The sequence below is a fragment of the Macrotis lagotis genome, chromosome 3, assembly GCF_037893015.1.
Source record: "Macrotis lagotis isolate mMagLag1 chromosome 3, bilby.v1.9.chrom.fasta, whole genome shotgun sequence".
Classification (NCBI taxonomy): Eukaryota; Metazoa; Chordata; class Mammalia; order Peramelemorphia; family Peramelidae; genus Macrotis; species Macrotis lagotis.
The window spans coordinates 257,689,896-257,713,407 of record NC_133660.1 but is presented as its reverse complement, the minus strand read 5'-3'; the positions used below and the strand labels follow the sequence as shown (position 1 = coordinate 257,713,407).

Sequence of the window (23,512 nt, the reverse complement as noted above, 5' to 3'; positions counted from 1 at the left end):
TCCCTCATTAGGGAGGGCCAAAGTTGGGAGGAAAGAAAAGAGATCAGGAGGGACTTAACATTAACTGGTGCCACTGGCAACCAGAAAAGTCCATAGTTAGCACTGGCCGGGGGACTAAATCTAGCCCACCCAACTGTATTTTATGGCCTGAGAATGAAGAATCAAAGGTTTTTTACATTTTTAAATAAAAAATTTTTGATCCCTAACCTGGTCCTATCTCTTCAATTCAAAATGAAGAATATGAAATAAAATGATATCCAAATATCATGCAACTAAATTAATGGTAAAAGCCAGAATCAGAAACCAGATTTTTTTTTTTAAATCACAAAACTTAAGCGCTGTATCCACTTAAAGAAATTGAGATTTGGAGAGGTTATTCAACATAGGTGGAGTTAGAATGGACTGCTATCATTTCTAAGAAAATATTATCATATTTTTCCCAGAAAATATATCAAAAGTATATTTGATTAGAACATACTGGTTGCTATGAGGAAAATCTAGAAGATGTTTCATGTTAACAAAAGGATGATTCAATGTTTCAACTGGAGTGATTCTCACATCAGCATCAATCAGCAACATTTTCTTCAACAGACTAACAAATTCTCTTCTATCAGCTTTCTCTGCTAAAAGATCAATTCCTTCTAAATCCATCACTGTGTTCACCTGAAAAACCAGAAGTTCAAATTTAAAAAAAGAGTAAATACATTTATACTAGAATAAGAAATTAAAGTCATAACATGTTGAAAATTTTTACAATCAAAATATATTTTGAACCACGGAGGAAAAAAGGTAAATATTTTGATGGTTAAACAAAATGGCCCAGAACACAAGGCTTAAGGGCCCCCTGAAGTTAAAGGACATAGAGTCCATTCCAGTGCTACAGTGGACTTACCACAGCTGCTCCAGAGCAAGAGCCCTACAAGCAATGACCCCCCAGCTCCTGGGCAGGTCAGGCTAGGTTTTCCTTAAGTAGTATTGAGACCTTTCTCAAGAGTGAATTGGTTCTAGGACCAAGGGCACAGGCAAGTCCTTTCTGATCTTGTCCTCACTTCCTAAATACAAAACAGCCTGAAGGAACTGGAGGAGTTCTCAAGTTCTAGGCTCGTGGATTGGGAAGGAATTTTGTTCAGCTACATCAACTCTAGTTTTCAATACCTCTCCTTGGTGAACATCCTTCTCATGCTCTAAGTAAATCTCACTTGGCTAATTCTTGAATGAACTATGAATGTCTAATTTTGTCTCAATATGGAGTCTACCTACCAGGCCACTGGCCTTAGTCAGACCCAAAACAACAGGTACCAAAAGAAATACCTAAATTACTATTATTTTTTCGCACAGCAATGTTAGTAAGAATGACAGAAAACAACTTTTACTGAAAAACCAAGTATCTACCTTTTAAAGTCTGACAAGCAAAGATGCAACTTAATTTTTGAAAGTAAGCAAAGCCAATAAGATTTTGATCAATTAGGGTGGACAAATTTATTCAACGCTACTAAGGATTTCAATCCATATTCAAACTAAAAGAAAGATTAATGTATTTTTTCATATTGGGCATTCAAGATCATCACTTTAAACAGTAAGACCAACAGATTATTGTACTCACATGCACTATGTCATCCAAACTGTTGAAAATATACTTTCTGGCTTCTTTAGATTTCATTCCCGTCTCTGCCTCATGCTCTTCAAGAGTCTTATTCAATAAATAAAAATAAAAGTTTTATTTCTTTTCTTTAAAATATAAATATTAAAATTTTTAAGTATGCTAAGGTAGTAGAAATTTAAAATAGAATTTAGTAATTAACAACAATGTATAATATGAACTTTAAAGGTAGAATGAATGGGGAGAAAACTTTCAAATGCTACAGAATTACATAAACACAAAAAGATTAAGAATGAGTAATTCTTAAGTCAGTGATTTCTCACAAACACTGACTTCAAAAGAACAAGGTAAATTAATGAGTTTCATAGCAGATCCAATCTCTGTCCCCCCCCACTTTCAAACATTAACAATTTTTATAAGAAAAGCATATAATCAAAAGAAATTACAAATACAAAATTATAAAAGGGCACCAAGGGGAAAAAGATCAATGATTTTGTTATCAGATTAGAGAATGGGCTGATTCTTAAAAAACAGGGGAAGGGGAAGGAGAATTCAAAACTGAAATTAAAAAAAAAGCGAGAGAAAAAATATTCCATTCAAAATAACTACAAAATGGCATAAAATATTTGAGAGTCATTTTACCAAGGCACAATCTGGACACATATGACTGCAACTATAAAACACCCTTTACAGAAATAAAGGAAGACTTAAATTAGAAAAAGAAAAAGGAGATGAGAAGAAAGAGAAAGAGAGAATAAGCTGAGTTAAACTGGGAAGGCTTCTTAAATTGGAACAGATGGAGTAGAGAAAAAAAGTACAAGAGGAACAAAAAGTAATTTAAGCAAAGATTTTTATTCAGTACCTTTAATCTCCAACCAGAATGTGAAATATCCATTTCCCTACAAAAAAATCTTGTCGATTTTGTCCCCACATTTAACAACTGTTCTCCTGGTAAACCTTGAGTCTGTGAAATGTAACGAATCTGAAAAACAAACAAAAATTAATTAAGGTTCAATTTTGAATCTTACTTCATGACCTCATCAGTATGGGTACTTCCTTCTACCAACAAATCATGACCCTGTGCAACTTACCAAATTTTCAAGAGCTGCTGTGGTCAAATAATTCCTCACTCTCTGCCAAGATGGCAGGGAGCCTCATCGAGCTTACCCTAAGATAGTGCTCAAACAACAAAACTAGGGAAAATTATTGGGCTTATACCAAAGCATCTCCCAGTTTGATATGACCCTTCAGAACTAATATTCCACTAGCATAGCCTTTGAGAAATCAGGGTATATCTTATACTGTAGTGTATAAAATTCTTTTGTTGGTTAACATGAATCTACTACAGAAGAAATTATTTAGAAGACAAGTGAAAATAAAAATTTGTGGAAGTAGACTGGGAAAGAATTAGATTAGAATTAGAGGGAGAATGGTTGAGGAAGAAAAGCTAAAAATGACCTCCAAGATTGCAAACCTCAGTGACTACAAAGGTGACGTATTCAACAGAAAGAGGAAAATGTAAAGGTTAAGTGTAATGCAGACTTGAATAATGTTAACTATTTAAAGACAGAAAAAAAAACCAAACATGAAAATTCAGTTCAGCTGTAACATATTTCTTTAATGAAATATCAGGCAAAATGAAGGTACTATGTTTCATTCCCTTTCTGCCTAGAATGAAGGAGGAGTTGAATAAAAAACTGGTCAGGAATTATCCAGGAGGGGCAGCTAGGTGGCACAGTGGATAAAGTACCAGCCCTGGAATCAGGAGGACCAGAGTTCAAATACTACTTCAGTCACTTAATAATTGCCTAGCTGTGTGACCTTGGGCAAATCACTTGACCTCATTGTCTTAAAAATGAATGAATGAATAAATGAAAAAGAAAAAGAAAAGAATAACCCAGGAAAGAAAAAAAAATTAGAGGGATGAGAACTAGATGAGAATCTAGTCTTCACTGTCACACTAACCTGCTGTGGGACTATGGAACATATCAAGTTACTGCTATAAAATGAGAAAATTTGTAAGAGCTCTCTAAGGTCTTGTCCACTAGAAATTCACCACCAGAAGAATTGAAAACAAAAACATCTATTACACACATAGCACTGTTAAAGAGAATTCACTGTAGTCATACTGATTTAACACTGATAGACTGGCTAAAACATCACAATTTTTTTGGCTTATTTCTTTTTGTACTAGGCAGATTCTTTGAAATGATCTTTACCATAATTGTACATGAAATATAAATGCCTTGAAGGCTAATACTATTTTCCTTTGTACCTTTGTACACTTGGGCCTAGACAGAAAGAGCACACATTTAATGTTTACTGAGTTTAATACCAGGAAAAATATAAATTATTTTCGATATTATTATCTAGTACTGAAAAAACATGAACTTCTTTCTTTAAAAAGATTAAAAATAGGACAAAAATTATTTGAAAAGATATGACTATCTCTTCAATTTAAATTCAGACCATTTTTGACAACATTTTAAAGTTCATCAGAAATTTAATGGGACAAAATACAATATTTACAGAATGTATGCTTCTTTTTTTTTAAAGGGTTTTACAAGGCAAATGTGGTTAAATGGCTTGCCCAAGGCCACACAGCTAGGCAATTATTAAGCGTCTGAAGCTGGATTTGAACTCAGGTACTGCTGACTCCAGGGCCGGTGCTCTATCTATTGTGCCACCTAGCCGCCCCAGAATGTATGCTTCTAAAGCACTATTTGCTATTTGTTTAAATTTTTAAAATTCTGAACTTAAAATAAGTTCATAAAATAAGCATTTTCATATACAAAAAAGAGAAGGGAACTCTTCATTAAAGTATAATGACTACTACATATAGCTTGTTTTTTACTTTTACATAGATAATAATTTCAAAAGAAACTCAAAGCTGTTCATATTCCTGTGATTCTTTCTAGCTTCCCTTAGTCTTATCTGTATATTATTTTTTTTCATTTCAATGAGTCTCTTCTCGCATTTTAGTTGCTGTCCCTAGCCCCAGTCTGACAACCAAGCCACCCCAAATTAAACAAATATGCATAGCTAAGCAATCTGAAATGTGTCCATCTAGTCCATCTAGGTAGCCTGCTTCTTCATTATCAGCTCTCTCTGGAACAGTTGATTAGAGTACTCAGGTCTTCCAAGGCATTTAAAAAAAATGTTGTTCTATACCAAATATTCTCTTGGTTCTACTCATTTCACTCTGAATCAGTTCTTCAGTTATGTTTAAATCACATGACAATTTTTCCTTTTGTAATTTGTAATCTTGAAACCAAGTACTATAAATAGAAGCACTAAGTTTGTACACCACCCCTGAAAAGCCACTACTGATTGCCTGTCTGGCCCAGTCAAATGTTGAAAGGAATTTCATTAATGACATTTTGTAAAAATTCTTATAGCACTTTTTTTTAAAACTCTTTCATTATCTTCAAGAATCTGTGTAATACTTTTTAGGATTAAATTTTGTTATAAAAACCCTAACTAAAACTCTTTGCATAAATCTAGTGAAAATCATCAAAAGGAATCAATTAGATTGAAATTCCAATTGAGGAAAAGTGAAGATGGCATACTCCTGCTTATCCAATCTGCATAACACACAAAACTAGTTCTAGTCATATTAGCTAATATGCTGAAGTGAGAGAATAAGGATCTAAAAATATCATAATAAGCTAGAATGATAGACAATTATCTAATAAAGTGATATTTAGAAGAGACAAATGTAAAGTCTTATACTAGCATTTTAGAAAATAAACTTTAAAAGTAAAAGATGGAGTAGACATGACCAGAGTAATAAGTATTTTAGGGTTTTATTATTTTTTTTACTTTTGCAAGGGATTGAAAACTTGCCCAAGTTCACACAGCTAGATATTATATTATTATATGTTGGATCCAGATTTGAACTCAGGTCCTCCTGACTCCAGGGCCAGTGATCTAGCCGCTACACCACCTGGCTGCACGCCCAGAGTAATAAGTCTTAAGGAAAACATCAAGGATAAGTTAGTGATCAACAAACTCAACAAGTCAACAGTATGACATAACAGTCAACAAATTCAAACTTAAGACTACATTTAAAGAAGTTTAGCATACACGCAAAGCCTGCTTCATTTTGCCCTGGTCAAACCATATTAGGAATTGGGGGGGGGGGGGAATATCAGCAAAAGGCCCCCAATATCACACCATCTGTAAATCAATTGAAGGGAGCTAGGTATTTGGCCTAGAAATCAAAAGACTTAGCTAAGACACACAACAGATATAGCTTCAAGAATCCAAAAGGTTGCTACATAAAAAGGATTAGACCTGTTTTGTTCAGAACTAGGGGACAGAAATGGGAGAATCAGTCAAAGAGCATGTTGAATGCTCAATGCAAAGGTGTGGATAAAGGAAATAGGATTGTCATGTGTGAGGAACTAAGAGAAATTCAGTTTGATTGGATTAAAGTGTACAGGAGAAAAAGTAGTATCTATTGAGACTGGAAAGATAAATTTGGGCCATCCTGAAAAGGGGTTTAAAAGCTAAAAATAACATTTTATAATTTATCCTGAAGACAATAGGAAGCTACTGGAGTAGACTAAGTAGGCAAGTCACATGGTCAGAGATGCAAATGGTAAAAATTATAGTGAAAACTGTGAGGATAAACAGGAGAGGCTTGAGGAAGGGAGCCCAATTAAGGGACCACTACATTGGTAAAGGCAAGAGATGAGGAAGGTCTAAACTAAAGTGGTAGTTTTGTGAATGGAAAGGAAAGGTCAGATGCAAGAGATTATGGACTAAATGTCCAGATTTAGTAATTGATTGACTAGGAGGATAGATGCAAGGGAGAACAAGGAGTCAAAGACCAGCAAAGCTTCAAACCAAGGGATGGGAGCATGATGATGCCTTTGATAGAAATTAAGAAATCAGAAAGAGTACAGAGCTATGATCCCATTGTCCTACAAGTAACAAACAAAATAAAGTCAGAAAAAAAAACACATTGTATATACCAAATATAGCTAACTCTGCCTGAAGTCAAAATCTAAGAGGGCTTACTATGATTTCCAATTGTGGCAAGAAAAAAAACTTAGTGATCCCCGGCCATCAGAGGCTAAGAAGGATTCAGAGTTGTAGGGCTGTTTTTAAACCACACTGTGCTACTGCCACCCATAGAAAAGGTACGATAGAAAGAAAAAGGAATTTAGAGTCAGAATAGCTAGGATTCAGATGGTAAATAATAATTATTCACATTTAATTAAGCTCTTTCCAGTTTACAAAGAAATTATCTGTAAGAACCTTCATAGCTTCATGAGAAAGACATTACAAGGATTATCGCCTTCTATGAGGAAATGAGGAAACTGAAGACTAGATTGGTTAAGTTGACTTGTTCATGGTCCCCTAAAGTGCCAGACATAAAATTTGAATTCAAGCTCTCCTGATTGAAGGTTTAGAGTAGGGTTTTGAGTTTTTGGAAATGCCTAAAACTATCTATAAATGAAAGTGATACACACACTAGCTAAATTAAATTGGTTAATTGTGAACCAAGCTCTTCCAAATTTCACTCCAAACAACTTCTTTCTAAAAGGTTGAGCTGAAATGATATTCCAGTTCAAGACAACTTGAAATAGCAGTAGGAAAGGCCTGTCTCAATGAGTTGGTAGTTGAATGTTGGGGGTGGCTTCATTTGGGGGAGTGGCAGCTTCTAGAGTTCTCAGCCTATAAATGGTTAAGAGAGCAAGCTGGTCAAAAGGAAATTACAGGGGACCCTTTGTTGGTACTGGGTGCACAATTTTGCTACATTGGTCAGACTCAGTTCCAGGACAAGGTCCAAGGGAGAGGATCAATACCAATATCCTTGTGCTTGCAGCCACAGAGCAGTGGGGATGATACTCATAGTTCCAAGGTGGAGAAGGCCACTTGTGGTTAACTCTTGGGGATCGAGTCTCAGATCCAGAGCAGAAAGGTGGTATGAACTCTCACCACTAAAGAAGAGGAGGAACCCAAATCATAATTCTAGAGTCCTAAGAAGAAAAAGTTCTTGTGGTCACAGGGTGAAGAAGAGTGCTTGTGGTCTCACAAAGAATATAGTACAGGTCAGAAGAGCCCCTCTCCTGAGATCATATCACCTTGGAAGAACCAAAAACGTAGAGTTCCCCAGAATTTTCTCTGAAACAGCTGCACAAAAACCTGAAGCTTGGGATTGTGCCCCCCTCTATCCTGGGAGAAGAGCTCATCTTTAGCATCAAATTAAAATCAAGAAATAAGTTTAAAATGAACAAACAACCACATCAACAAAAAAATAGGCTGACCATAGAAAGTTACTATGGTGATTGGGGAAAATCAAGACAAATTCAGAAGAAGATAAGGAAGACAAACAGCAACATGAAAAGTTTCAAAAACAAATGTAAATTGGTCACAGGCCCAAAATGAATTCCAGAAAGAGCTCCAAAAAAGTAGAAGAGGGAGAAGAAAAATCAGGAAAAGAAAGGAGAGTGATGCAAGAAAATTATGAAGAAATATAACAGCTTGATAAAGAAGGAACCAAAAAATACTGAAGAAAATAACACCTTAAAAAACAGAAATGGCCAAATGATAAAAGAAGCAAAAAAAAAAAATCCACCAAAAAAAAAAGAAATCCTTAAAAAAGGAGAAATAGTCAAATGGAAAAAGAAGTACAAAAAGCTCCCTGAGAAAAAAAAATCCCTTAAAAATTGAAAATCAGAATTGGATAAATGGAATAGATTCCATAAGACTTCAAGAAACTAAAATAAGGGCAGCTAAGTGGCACAGTAGTTCAAATACTGCCTCAGACACTTAACAATTATCTAGCTGTTTGACCTTGGGCAAGTCATTTAACCTCATTGCCTTAAATAATTTTTAATTTTTAAAAAAGAAACTAAAATAAAATCACAAGAATAAAAAAATACAACAAAATATAAAGTATCTCATTGAAAAAGCAACTGACTGGGAAAACAGATGCAGGTAAGATAATTAAAGAATCATTGGACTACCTGAAAGTCAAGTTTAATTTTTTTTAAAAAAAAGGAGCATAGATATCATATTTCAACAAATTATTAAAGAAAATTGTCCTGATATCCTAGAACCAGAAAAACAGAAACTGAAAGAATTCACCAATCAACTCCTAAATGAAAACTCCAGGGAATATTATATAGCAAAATTCCTGAGTGCTTAGGTTAAGGTGAAAAGTTTTGCAAGAAGTCAGAAACCATTCACATAATGTGTAGCCACAGTTAAAATAAGACAAAATTTAGTAGTTTCTACATTAAAAGATCAGAGGACTCAGAATGTGATATTCCTGAAGACAAAAAGAGTAGGATTACAACAAAGAATCATTTACCCAGCAAAAAGTGAGCATTATACTTCAGGAAGAAAAAAAAATGAACAATTTAATGAAACAGAAGTCTTTCAAGCATTACTGATGAAAAGATCAGAACAGAATAGAAACTGTGATTTTCAAATATAAGACTCAAGAGAAGTATAAAAAGGTAGAAAAAAACTGAAATCCTAAGAGATTCAATAAGATTAAACAGTTTACTTTCCTACATGGGAAGATGATACTTCTAACTACTAAGAACTTTATTATTATTATCATTTTTCATTATTAGAGCATTAAAAGGAATATACATGGATAGAGGGCATGGATGTGAATTGACTAATGGAATGAGTTCAAAAAAATAATATTAAGGGGTAGGAAAGAGATACACTGGGAGAAGGGGGGGGAGAGAGAATATGGTCAATTATATCATATAAAAGAGGCACAAAAGGAGTTTTTACAGTGGAGGGAAAGGAAGAGGTGAACAATGCTTTTACCTTACTTTCATCAGGCCTGGCTCAAAGAGGGAACAGTATACACATTCAGTTTGGTGTAGAAATCTAGCTTACCCTACACAGAAGCAGTAGGGGAAGAAGGGATTAAAAGAACTGGAGGTTGGGGGAGGGGGCAAAAGGACTGATAAAAGGGCAAATTGAAGAATTTGGTGATCAAAAACAAAAGGAGAAAGAGAAAAATCATAATTATGAATATGATTGGGAAAAATTCACCATAAAAACGGACGCAGATAGTAGAATAGAGCAACAAATATGTTGTTGACTAGAAACACACTTGAAGCAAAGAAACCCAGAAAGTTAAGGTAAGGGACTAGAATAGAATTATTATGCTTCAGCTGAAGTTAAAAAAAAATCTAATGTTAGCATCAGGATTTAGATATTAATAACCTTATCCATGAAGATGTGGTTTAGCATTATCAATATGAATTTCCAAAATACTAGCACATAAGGTTTTAAATCTTAATTTTCTAACTCTTGAATTTCTCTGATTTATTTTAAAGGGTTGCCACAATAAAATGGACATGAAAGATGAGCTAATTTTTTCCTGGATAAATTTTTAAAATCCTATTTTCTTGATATCTTTTGTTTTTACATCACCTTCACACAGAAGAAATATAATCTCATGGGAAATATAGTTTTCCCTTATTCTGTGAACAATGACTAGATAATAGATATTTTATTTTAAATAGAGGGGGAAAAAAAGACTGTTTAGCAAAACCAACCAATATGTCAACTATGTCTGGCAGGAAGGAGTAGGGATTTGTAAATTATTTTAAATTTCTTATTCAACTTTGTTATCAAATATCATAATGGAACCATTACCTGGTCATATTCCAGTGCTCCTGGGTATAGTGGCCATCCAAGGAATAACTCAGCAATCACACAACCCAAGGACCACATGTCTATGGCTTCACAAAAGGGTAACCCCAATATGATCTCTGGAGCTCTGAAAGTCAAAGTACATTTGATTAAATTACCAAATTAAAAATAAAATTCAAAAGATTATTTTAAGTTTTGTTACCTTAAAATGACTTTACGTAAAATGTCCACAGGATGAGAAAATGTTTTACCTATTTCTATTTAAAAAATGATAAATTTTGTCTTTTACCTTTGTAGTTTCTTTACAGTTCCTTTGTAAACCTAGACGTAAAATCATATCTCTTTGCATTAATTCCCCATTTATGTCCAATTCACTAGAATACATCCCCTAAAACCAAATAAAAGGGATTAACTCCAAAGTTAAGTCAAAGACCCTGAAGTTCTAATCTTCAAATTTAATTTTACTAAATTCACCAGTTTCCTAAATCATAGCAGATTATAAACAGAAAATTGGAGGAGAGGGAAATAAAAACTTTAGAACCAATCAATAGGCAGTAAGAAAAATAAATGATACCTGAAAGCTGACAAAAAGAAAAGATGAAAAATCTTTCATACACAGTAAATGAGTCATGATAATAATTGTAAATGATTATTTTAAAACAATTAAATTTTAAAATATCATAAAGTACATAGTTTAGAAAATCTATCAAAACAGCTAAAACAAAAAGCTAAAATTAAAATTAAAAATTAAAAGGGCCAAAAGGCCCTTGGAAAAGGCAGTTTAGTTATCTATAATTATATCCACAGCAAACACTCCTATATGTCCCAAGAATGCTCAATGCCACCTCAAGTGTAGCCAATGGCACCCCAAGTTATATCTTGATCAAGTCTTCCCAGAATGCTGGACACAGAATCATAATTACCATTCTAATCCTAAAGGGACTAGAAAAGATCTCTCCTTTTAGAATCCTACCAGGGAATTTCTGACTGAAATATTTTTTTTACCCCAAAATAGTCGATCTTTTTAACAAAAATATGTTACAATATACCTTCATGTATAAATGGTTCCCAAGGTGAATTTTTTTTTCAGGATAAATACTATAAATTCTCTATGATCTAATGTTCTATAAAAATGAATACTCTGCTTTAAGTACTTTTGCATATGCACAGTGTCAGGATAATGGATATGTACTGAATAACTTGAGATACTACAAGTACCAAAAGTACCTTCAGAATCATGAAGAAATGTTAAATTGTTTTTCTAAGAGTTTTAATGCAAGAGTTCTTAACCTTCTTTGTTTCATGAATCCTTGTGACAGTATGGAGAATCATGTTTTGGTTTTTTTAATCATGCAAAACACATTTCCATATTAATCATTAATCATGTTGCCAAAAAAAAAAAAAGCAAGAAAAATGAAGTGGAAAAATTTTGCTTCAATATTTATTCAGACCCATCAATTCTTTCCTTGGAGGTAAATAACATTTTTCATCATAAGAACTTCAGGGGCAGCTAGGTGGCACAGTGGACAGGGCACCAGTCCTGGAGTCAGGAAGGCCTGAGTTCAAATTCAATCTCAGACAATAATTACTTAGCTGTGTGACCTTGGGCAAGACACTCAACCCCACTGCCTTACCAAAAAAAAAAAAAAAAAAAAAAAAACCTTCAGAACTGTCTTGGATCACTGTATATCATTGTATTGCTGAAAATAACAAAGTCATTCCTAGTTGATCATCATTATTTTACAATATTACTGTTATTCTACCATAATCTCCTGGTTCTGCTCATTTCATTAGACATCATCATATAAGTCTTTCCAGTTTTTCTAAAATTTGTCTGCTTATTATTTCTTACAGTCCAACACTATTCATCACATTCATATACCACAACTTGTTATGTCATTCCTCAATTGATGGGCCTATCTTCAATTTCCAATTCTTTGCCACCATTGAAAGAACTACTACAGGGGGTGGCTAGGTGACGCACTGGCCCTGAAATCAGGAGTACCTGAGTTCAAATCCAGCCTCAGACACTTAATAATTACCTAGCTGTGTGGCCTTGGGCAAGCCATGTAACCACATTGCCTTGCAAAAACCTAAAAAAAAAAAACAAAAAAATACTATAAATATGTATTTTTTAATATAGGTCCTTTCCCCTTTCCTTTGGACTTTTTAGAATACAGACCAAGTAATGGTATTGCTCGGTCAAAGGGTAAAGTACTCTTTATGTGAACATAGAATCCTGATACCCCTTAAAGGCAAAAGAGTTGACTGGAATCCCTTCTGAGTTGAATAGGCAGAACAAAGTTTTTAAGCATTCTCCTGGCTTTTATCTGTTCTACTTCATTACCATCAGAGCCCTAGACCACAGTCTCCTGATCCTTCTCAATAGTAATGATCTTTAAAAAAAAAAAGTCAACTGGGGCAGTTAGGTAGCACAGTGGATTGAGCATCAACCCTGGAGTCAGGAGGACCTGAGTCTAAATCTGGTCTTGGACACTTATTTATGTGGCTGTGTGACCTTGGGCAAGTCATTTAACCCCAATGACTTGCAAAAAAAAAGTCAAAGTCTTAAAGTACAAAAAATTAGACTTTTCTTCCTGAGCAGCCTTTGCAACTGAAATTATGTCTTATTTATATTTCATCTCTTTAAAGATCTATGATTTAGGTGCTATTAGTATTCCCTGCATTAAAACAAACAGCAACTCCCTCCATGCCTCATAGCAGATAGTCTTAGTGAGTTGTTCTGGCAAAAAGAAAAAAAAAATCATCCTGAGATCAACAAGGTGCTACCTTGCCTAATGTAGATAGGTGAGTCCTTATTTGATAGGCATTAGGTACATCCATTACTGAGCCTAGATTAGAAGCCCTCTAGCTTGGTAGGACCTACCACCAGAGCTCTAGCTCCAATTCATCACCTTTGAAAATTCAAGTTATCCCTGTACTTTAATAATCCAAAAGAGAACTTAAGTGGAGTTGACTAGTACACAGACTTACTGAATTATCTTTCAGAAAGGCAGTTAGCTTGGTACATAGTATAGAGTGCTTGGCCTACAGTCAGGAAGAGTTGAGTTTAAATTCTACTTCAGACACTTAATAAAAAGCTGTGTGTTTCTTTATCTGTAAAATGAGGGTAATAAAAGAACCTACCCCACAGGTTGTTGTAAGGATCAAATGAAATAATAAACATTCAGGGCATTTTGCAAACTTTAAAGTCCTATCTTAAATGCTAGGTATTTTCATTAGTATTATTATTATTTTGTTGTTGCTATTGTTAATTTTATTGAGGTGAGAATAAGGAGTTTCATGAAGACTTGATCCAAATCCAAATCATCTATGTATGTCATATGTAGAAATCTAGGAAATAGAAAATTTCTTCAAGGAGATTACATTCTAATGGAAGACAAGTTATTGATACAATCAATTCTGAATTGTACAGGTTCAACAAGAGTACTAGAAAGCAATATTGTATTAGAAATGTTAGCTTCAGCAATTAGAGAAGAAAAAGAAATTGAAGGAATTAGAATTGGGAAGGAAGAGACAAACTCTTACTCTTTGCAGATGACATGATGGTATACCTAGAGAATCCCAAGAAATCATCCAAAAAAACTAATGGAAACAATTAGCAATTTTAGCAAAGTTGCAGGATGTAAAATTAACCCTCATAAATCCTCAACTTTCCTATATCTGACTAGCAAAATACAGCAGGAAGAGTTAGAAAGAGAAATCCATTCAAAGTAACCTCAGATAATATAAAATAACTAAGAGTCTATCTGCCAAGGCAGATTCAGAAACTTTTTGAAAATAATTACAAAACACTTCTCACACAAATAAAATCAGACTTAAATAACTGGGCAAACATCAACTGCTCATGGATAGGTCGAGCCAATATAATAAAAATGACAATTCTACCAAAAACTAAACTACCTGTTTAGTGCCCTACCAATGAAAATTCCAAAACATTACTTTAATGAGTTAGAAAAAATTATAAGTAAATTCATATGGAGAAATAAAAAGTCAAGAATTTCCAGGGATTCAATGAAAAACAGGTGCAAAAAAGGGGGGGCTTAGCCCTACCCAATCTAAAAATTATTATTATAAAGCAAAAATCATCAAAACTGTCTGATATTGGCGAAGAAATAGAGTGGTGGAATAGACTAGGTGCAACAGCAGGAAACGATTATAGTAATCTGCTGTCTGATAAACCCAAAGAGTCCAGCTACTAGGATTAAAAACTCTCTTTGATTAAAAAAACTGCTGAGAAAATTGGAAGTTAGTATGGAAGAAACTTTGATTAGACCAACACCTCACACCCTATACCACGATAAGATCCATCCAAATGGATACAAGATTTAGACATAAAATAAAAAACAATACTATAAGCAAACTAGAAGAACAAGGACTAATTTACCCATCAGATCTATGGAAAGGGAAGCAGTTTATGACTAAGGAAGAGATGGAGAACATCACTAAAAACAAACTAGATGAGAACTGAGTCAAATTTTAAAAAAAAGCCACTCCCCAATTGACAAATGGTCAAAGGATATGCAAAGGCAATTTATAGATTAGGAGATCAAAGCAATCCATAATCATATGAAAAATTGCTCTAAATCATTATTTATTAGAGAAATGAAAAAATTAAAGCTTCTCTGAGGTACCACCTCACACCTCTCAGACTGGCCAATATGACCAGAAAGGACAATGATCACTGTTGGAAGGGTTGTGGGAAATCTGGGACACTATTACATTGTTGGTGGAGTTGTGAACTCATCCAACCTTTCTGGAGAACAATTTGGAACTACACCCAAAAGGCAACAAAAATGTGCATACCCTTTAATCCAGCAATACCACTACTGGGTATATACCCTGAAGAGATCATGAAAAGGGTTGTAAAAACATCACTTGTACAAAAATATTCATAGCAGCCCTGTTTGTGGTGGCAAAGAATTGGAAATCAAGTAAATGTCCTTCACTTGGGGAATGGCTTAGCAAACTGTGGCATATGTATGTCATGGAACACTACTGTTCTATTAGAAACCAGGAGGGATGGCAATTCAGGGAAGCCTGGAGAGATTTGCATGAACTGATGCTGAGTGAGATGAACAGAACCAGAAAAACATTGTACACCCTAACAGCAACATGGGGGCGATGATCAACCTTGATGGACTTGCTCATTCCATCAGTGCAACAATCAAGGACAATTTGGGGCTGTCTGCAATGGAGAATACCATCTGTATCTAAAGAAAGAGCTGTGCAGTTTGATCAAAGGCCAAGGACTATCACTTTTAATTTAGAAAAAAAAACAGGTATCTTATTGTCTGATCTTGCTATCTCTAATAATTTATGTTTCTTCCTTAAGGATATGATTTCTCTCTCATCACATACAATTTGGATCAATGTATACCATGGAAACAATATAAGGACTGGCAAACTGCCTTCTGGGGGGGGGGGGAGGGAAGTAAGATTAGAGGGAAAATTGTAAAACTCAAAATAAATAAAATCTTTATAATTCAAAAAAAGTACTACAAGGGAGGGGAGAGATTTTCATTATTCCTGTTTCCATAATCAGAGAATAAGGTCTAAAGTTCACTTAAGTAAATCTTATAATAAATTCTCTCTTCATAGAATGTCTAAATTGGAAGGGAACCTTGCATTACTGTCTAGTCCACTTCATACCAGAATAACAATTTCTTCCATAATATAACCAAATCATGTTCTTTCAGCCTTTATAGATTTCCAATGAGGCAATTTTACTTTGGCATAGTTCTGTCTGATAGGTGGAATGGTATGTATATATATATATATATATATATATATATATATATATATATAATCAATCTGTTGGCTAGATTTATGGATTTTTTCTTTTTAACTTTCTTCTTCCTTTTAAAATTTTTATTACAAGGAAAAGCTCAGTTAGAAGTATATTCAGGCACTAATATAAGATGAAAAGGTATCCAGAAGACCAAAAAAAATGAACAGTTTTGGGGCAGCTAGGTGGCGTAATGGATAAAGCACTGGTCTTGGAGTCAGGAGTACCTGGGTTCAAATCCAGTCTCAGACACTTAATAATTACCTAGCTGTGTGGCCTTAGGCAAGCCACTTAACCCCATTTGCCTTGCAAAAAAAAAAACCCTAAAAAAAAAGAACAGTTTTGAAAATTACAGGTTGAATAGAAAGAAGAAATATATATAAAAGAGATTCACAAGCCTCACATATAATCCTCCTTTCTCATTCAGCTCTGTATTTGGAAAGTCATTTTATTTGGTGTTTTAAGTTCAGACAAAAAAAATGAAAATGAATTTAAAAGGAAACAATAATATAAAAAGAAAAAGGTATGATGTTCTATAAAATAATATTCAACAAGTACCAATCAAGTTTTCTGTTACCAGACCAATGAACATAATCATTTCAATTTTTAAAGTATGACAATGTTACTAATGCATGATAGAGAAAAATCTAAAGAAGCACAGAAATTTGCATAAAATAATCCCCTAATGAAGTTAAATTCATTTCTTCTAAAAAATGGGGGAAAAAAATATTACTGATCTAAGCTACTCTATCAGACAGCACCAGATAATCCATGATAGTTTTCTAAACAAATTCTGATTAGCTTTCACATTTCTAAGTTAATCAAAATGACAGACTAAAATTGCAGTATTAATAAATGCCATCAAATATTTTCTAAATAAGCATTATTGAAACAATAAGTTACTGTTTTAGTATGTTTTAATAATATATAATCTTTTAAAAGTATCAGTCTCTAAGATCAGAACTTTAGTAATCCTCCTCAAAGTTATACATTAATTGGATTGAAGCTCTGCCATTGGTAGATTATCTGTGATATTGATGTGTTTCTCTTCCTTTCTATTTATAAAATATATTTTTTGACTTTAAAACTAATCAAGTACAATAAAACAGTAAATATACTGATTTTATAACAGCTCGATTTGACATTTTAATTAAATTGTTTCATGACAAATATTTCTTTATAAAGTTGTGCTGTTGTTTCTCACATTAAATACATTGTCATCATTTTGATATCCTTTGGTTAAAACACTGTATTTTTGAGAGCCACTGGAATGCCAAGAAAAATTAACACAAACTATTTTATCAAGAATAAGTCAAATAAAAAAAAATTTATTAAACCTGTACCATGTGCCAGGTACATGCTAAGTCCTGGGGATACAAAGAAAGTCACAAGACAGTTAGTTCCTGTTCTCAAGGAGCTAATGATCAACTGAAGGAGACAACACACAAGAGATATGCACAAGGTAAACTTGGAATGATGATTTTAGGTGAAACCTGAAGGAAACAATTACAGGGCCCAACCAAGTAAGATGCTGAGTTCAGGGAATGTTATGCCGATGTCATTGGATGGCGAATGTAGTGAAAGGAGCAAGACAGGAGAAAACTTGTGGGAAGGTAGGAAAGGTGAGGTTTATATTTGAGATAAACTGGAGATAAAGGGAAGTCACATGTCCATTGATAAGGGGTGATTTCCCTGGAAAGGGAAAAACTTAAGGCTGAGTGAGATCAAGTAGAATCCAGATGTGAGATGATTAGAGAAAAGAAAGGGGCTTAAGTAAGTAAGTGATATCAGAATGACAGAATCAGCAACCCTTCCTAACTGATTAGATACTGGGGAGCCTTGGCTGCTTTTTGTCCATCATGCTCAAAATGACATCACTACGTTGGGGTCAAGGTCCGATTGCAGCAGCTCAGATCAAGATTGAACTCAAAAGTTCTACCACAAATAGTCCAAATGAATGTGGGGAATGGAGATTTCTCTAAATTTGCATATTTCTTTTGAACTAATGCAATTCTGCTTTGCTCATAGATGTGGGCACACCATGGCTGGGTGGTTCTGTGCTAGTATCTCCTATGTCACACAATCAATTCCAAAGAATCTTCAAAGAGACCTTGACAGTGCCTTTGTATCGCTTCTTCTGAGCTCTGTGTGAGTGAATTCTCCCCTCTCTATAAGATAATCTTTAGACAAATACACATTTGGTATTTGAACAATATACCCAGCCCATCTGAGTTGCATTCTCTATAATTGATTTTGAATGCTTGGAAGTTTAGCTCAAAAAAAAAAATGTTCAGTTCTTTATCATGTCAAGTGATCTGTAGAATTTTCCTAAAACAATTCAAATGAAAAGTGATTCAGTTTCCTGGCACAGCTCCGGTAGACTGTCCATGTTTTACAGGCATACAGCAATGTGATCAGCACAATGGCTCTGTGGACCTCCAGTTTGGTCATCATTCAAATCTCTCAGAGCCTTCTAAGCACTAAGCCAGCTCTGGCAATGTGAGCTTCAACACCACCATCTGTATGTCCCTACAAAATAAGTGGACTTAACCAGAGCATTTAATAGTCCTTCATTTGCTATAACCAATAGGTTCCACATATGGATGGTGTGGTGCCTGACTGGTAGAAAATCTCTTTCCGTGGTGTTTGTTGTTAGGTAAAAATTTGGCACAAGCAGCAGAGAACTGAGCAGAGGCTGTATTAAAGACATAATCATCTGCAAACAACAAAGAAAAAAATTCTGCACCCAACTTTCCCTCTCATTTTGTCTTGGTTTGTAGCCTTCTCAAGTTCAATACTTTACTGTCAGTACAATAGCTGACCAGGATTTTCCATCCTTGTGGAAGGCTTTTGAAGACAATGCTAAAAAACACCAAGCTAAAAAGGCATGGGAGCAAGCACCCAGCCTGGTTTCATTCCACTGCTAACTAGGGAAGCAGGGGGGGAATATCTCCCAGTATCCAGAGCCCTGCAGGCATGTCAAGGTGAAGCTGATGCACATCACTGAGGAGCTTCTCTGGGCAACCAAATTCTGACATGATTTTCCACAAGCATTCATGCCCAAAAGCATCAAAGGCCTTGGTCAGACTGACATGTTATGGACAGACTTCTGCTATGCTCCTAGCATCTCTCCTGGGCAGCAAAACACCTTATCAGCTTTTCCTTGGTCCCTTTCTGAAGTCACACTGGCTTACAGGTAGAAAACCATCTTTCAACCTATTAAGGAGGATTCTGACAAGGAATCTTGCCAGCTATCCTACCTGATCTAAAATTATATTATAAAGCATCAGTCATCAAAACTGTCTGGTATTGGCTAAGAAATAGAGTGGTGGACCAGTGGAATAGACTAGGTACAATAGCAGGAAACGATTATAGTAATCTGCTGTCTGATAAACCCAAAGAGTCCAGCTATTGGTATTAAAACTCTCTTTGATAAAAAAAACTGCTGGGAAAACTGGAAGTATGGAAGAAACTTCGATTAGACCAACACCTCACACCCTATACACCAAGATTAATAAGATCCATCCAAATGGATACAAGATTTAGACATTAAAAAAAAGCAATACTATAAGCAAACTAGAAGAACAAGGACTAATTTACCCATCAGATCTATGGAAAGGGGATCAGTTTATGACTAAGGAAGAGATGGAGAAACATCACTTAAAACAAACTAGATGATTTCGATTACATTAAATTAAAAGGCTTTTGCACACACAAAACCACTGTAACCAAGATCAAAAGAAAAGTAGTAAAACTGGGAAACAATCTTTACAACTTATGTTTCTGACAAAGGACTCATCGCTAAAATATAGAGTCAAATTTTTCCCTTTCCTTTATTTCTCATAAGGGTCTATATTTGGGGGGGGAGGGATATTATGTTTATTCTTTTTTTTTTTTTGCAAGGCAAACGGGGTTAAGTGGCTTGCCCAAGGCCACACAGCTAGGTCATTATTAAGTGTCTGAGACCAGATTTGAACCCAGGTACTCCTGACTCCAGGGCCAGTGTTTTATCCACTGTGCCACCCTAGCTGCCCCCGGAGTCAAATTTTTAATTAAAAAAAAGCCACTCCCCAATTGACAAATGGTCAAAGGATATGCAAAGGCAATTTACAGATGAGATCAAAGGAATCCATAGTCATATGAAAAATTGCTCTAAATCATTACTTATTAGAGAAATGAAAATTAAAGCTTCTCTGAGGTACCACCTCACACCTCTCAGACTGGCCAATATGACCAGAAAGGACACTGATCACTGTTGGAAGGGTTGTGGGAAATCTGGGACATTAATATATTGTTGGTGGAGCTGTGAACTTATCCAACCTTTCTGGAGAACAATTTGGAACTACACCCAAAGGGCAACAAAAATGTGCATATCCTTTCATCCAGCAATATCACGTGATACTGGGTCTATACCCTGAAGAGATCATGAAAGGGGGTAAAAACATCACTTGTACAAAAATATTCATAGCAGCCCCTGTTTGTGGTGGCAAAGAATTGGAAATTAAGTGAATGCCCTTCAATTGGGGAATGGCTTAGCAAACTGTGGTATATGTATGTGGTGGAACACTACGTTCTATTAGAAATCAGGAGGGATGGGAATTCAGGGAAGCCTGGAGAGATTTGCATGAACTGATGCTGAGTGAGATGAGCAGAACCAGAAAAGCACTGTACACCCTAACAGCAACATGGGAGTGATGAGCAACCTTGATTGACTTGCTCATTCCATCAGTGCAACAATCAGGAACAATTTGGGGCTGTCTGCAATGGAGAATACCAGCTGTATCCAGAGAAAGAACTGTGGAGTTTGATCAAAGACCAAGGACTATTACCTTTAATTTAGAAAAAAAAACTGATATCTTATTTTCTAATCTTTATATCTCTTATACTTTATGTTTCTTCCTTAAGGATATGATTTCTCTCTCATCACATTCAATTTAGATCAGTGTATACCATGGAAACAATGTAAAGACTGGCAAATTACCTTCTGGGGGGGGGGGTAAGATTAGGGGAAAAATTGTGAAACTCAAAATAAATAAAATCTTTAAAAAAAAGAAAGAATCTGGCCAGCTATGACTAAGAGAAAGATTGCCCCTCCTCTCTCCTTCCCTTTTGCATAGCTCTCCCCCTCCCCACTACACTGTGATTTTTCACAAGACAATCTATTTTCTTTACCTTTATAGATAAGGACAATGAAGGGAATTAATGACCTCTCACCATACTACCTGTAAAATTTCAACCAACTTTTGTATAGTGAAAACAGTAGCCCCCTCCCCACCCACCATCACCACCACCATGTAACTTTCAGCTGAAACAGAATTAGCACCAGGTGTTCTGCCACAGGAGAGGAAGACTAATGGCTTTCAAAACTCTCTTCTTCAGTTGGAAATGTGGCTAGAGAGGGATCGGCTTCAACCTGGGGGAAATGATCAAAAGCTTTAGCATGGATGGATGATGGTATTGAGAACACTATGGAAATCTTGGGTCCATCTCTCCCCATCCTTATCACATCAATGTGGCTCTATCAGCACTGACTAGTTTAAATGCACCATAGATCTCTGTTCCATAAATAGCCTTCAGGCATGACAAAATCACTTAGGATTGTTTCTATTAGCATCTCTCTAGGCTTCACTTGCACTTTACTTTTGAATGGAGTTAAACATTTTTGTCCTTCATTCATTGAAGACCATGACATCAGGGAGGTGATGTCATGACAAGCACATGAATTAGACTTGAGTGAGGGGTGGCTGTACTATGTCACCAGCCTCACTGTCTCCTCCAGGGCCATCTAAGTTTCAGTGGCCAGTTATGAATCAGGAGGACTGGAGATGACCCTGGATGCAAGGCAATCAGGATTAAGTGACTGGCCCAGGCTCACACAGCTAGTTAGTGGCAAGTGTCTGAGGCCAGATTCAAACTCTGGTCCTCCTGACCCCCAAGGTCAGTGCTCTAGCCATTGCACCGCTGCCTTTTTAGAGGCAGATAAACTATCCTGCTGGTAACTCTGTAGAGTTCTCATTTTTTTGTTTAGGAGCTTCTGAATTTCCCCATCATTTTTCAATAAATTAGTCTTGATGACTGCAAGTGTTCTAACCGAGATGAGTAAATGTGGTGCTAAACCCTAAATCTAAACCCTAAAGCAAATGAAAAGTTATCAACTCTATTTAATTAAAACCAGTTGGCTCTAAATAAATGACAAAAGCTAACATGTATATATAGATCTCTCCAAATGCTCTACTTTAGACTTACAAGGGGAGAAGAATGCTGCTAAGGAAAATGTCAAAAGCAACACATAAGAAGGACATCTATGCTCTGAGTTCCAATAACATCAGAGTTTAAAACCATCAATTTTTCTTCTAGTACCCACAGGTATCAATTCACAAAAATATTTGTTGAATTTAAATAGCAACGTCATATGTGGTACTAAATTTACTGGATGTAATTTTCTTAAGTTCTTTTTTTTGTGGAAATTCTGGCTTCAGATTTATGGCACTTGAATAAATAAGTGCTGTTAAAACCAAAACATGGCAAGGCATGAAAGCCAACAAATCAGCCCACACCAGTTAAGAAAAAACATTATTTTGGAAAACGGCTGTTCAGAAAGATGGAGAATGAATTAACTAACATTCTTTTCAAGACAAGAACTATGAAGTTACATTATCGATGCCTTCTATTTCCCAACTGAATCAAAACAGGATTCAGGCTTGGAAGAAAAGGGCTACCTGAGGTCCGAGTGCTGACCCTGCTGGGATATTCCCAGGGTACCCCCGAAGACAAGTCACTCTATGGAGCACTTTAGCTGACAGGAACCTCAAGTCATCCAGTCCAATGCTCTAATTTCACAGATGAGAAAACCAAGTCCCCAGAGATGACATGTCTTATCCAATTTCATTTGGGCATTAAGTAATTGGATTTCAAACCCAGGGATCCTCTAAGTCTAAATCGATCCTTTTCCCACTATCTCAAACCATGTCTCTCACAACTGCTTTCCATGCCCCTTCTTCCTATTCACCTTACACAGTGATCAAATTACCTTTTCACATCATTTCACAGTCCCAGGATCTACCTACTCATGTCTAATCTAGCCCGAAGACCCTTGTGGAACTGTCCCAAAGTTCCCTTTTTCAACAGATTCTTCATCTACATAGATCCCACATTACAGGCAAACTGAACAAGTTGTCATTCTCTGAACAGATTTGGCATTAGTTCTCATGATCTGGTCACTTTTCTCATTTTGTCTAATTCATCAAAACCATTCTCTTTCCTCCATTAAGTTTTCCTTGAATCCCTTTTTCAGAAATGATATTTGTATGGCCCTTACTACATGATGCTTTTTGTAATCATTTTATTTCCACAACTTTCTTTCTTCATTCGATGTATTTTTATATCTTTGACACCAAGGGCTATTATTATCATTGTGTTGTTAATAATGTCTAGTACAAAATAGGTGACTAAATAAATATTAAATG

General features: G+C 35.3%; 2 protein-coding genes across 3 annotated transcripts in view; both read right to left on the bottom strand.

Moving 5' to 3' along the window:
- LOC141518440 (homeodomain-interacting protein kinase 3-like) overlaps window positions 1–23,512 on the bottom strand; it is a 93,459-nt gene that overhangs the window by 18,937 nt on the left and 51,010 nt on the right. For both annotated transcript variants that reach the window (XM_074230447.1, XM_074230448.1), the window contains exons 3-6: window positions 10,241–10,364; window positions 2,463–2,582; window positions 1,604–1,690; window positions 479–663 (exon numbers count right to left, since the gene is read on the bottom strand). In XM_074230447.1, the coding sequence (XP_074086548.1) occupies window positions 479–663; window positions 1,604–1,690; window positions 2,463–2,582; window positions 10,241–10,364 (516 nt within the window). The remainder of the gene's footprint in view (window positions 1–478; window positions 664–1,603; window positions 1,691–2,462; window positions 2,583–10,240; window positions 10,365–23,512) is intronic.
- The window catches only part of LOC141518439 (homeodomain-interacting protein kinase 3-like), a 186,186-nt gene that overhangs the window by 149,391 nt on the left and 13,283 nt on the right, over window positions 1–23,512 (bottom strand).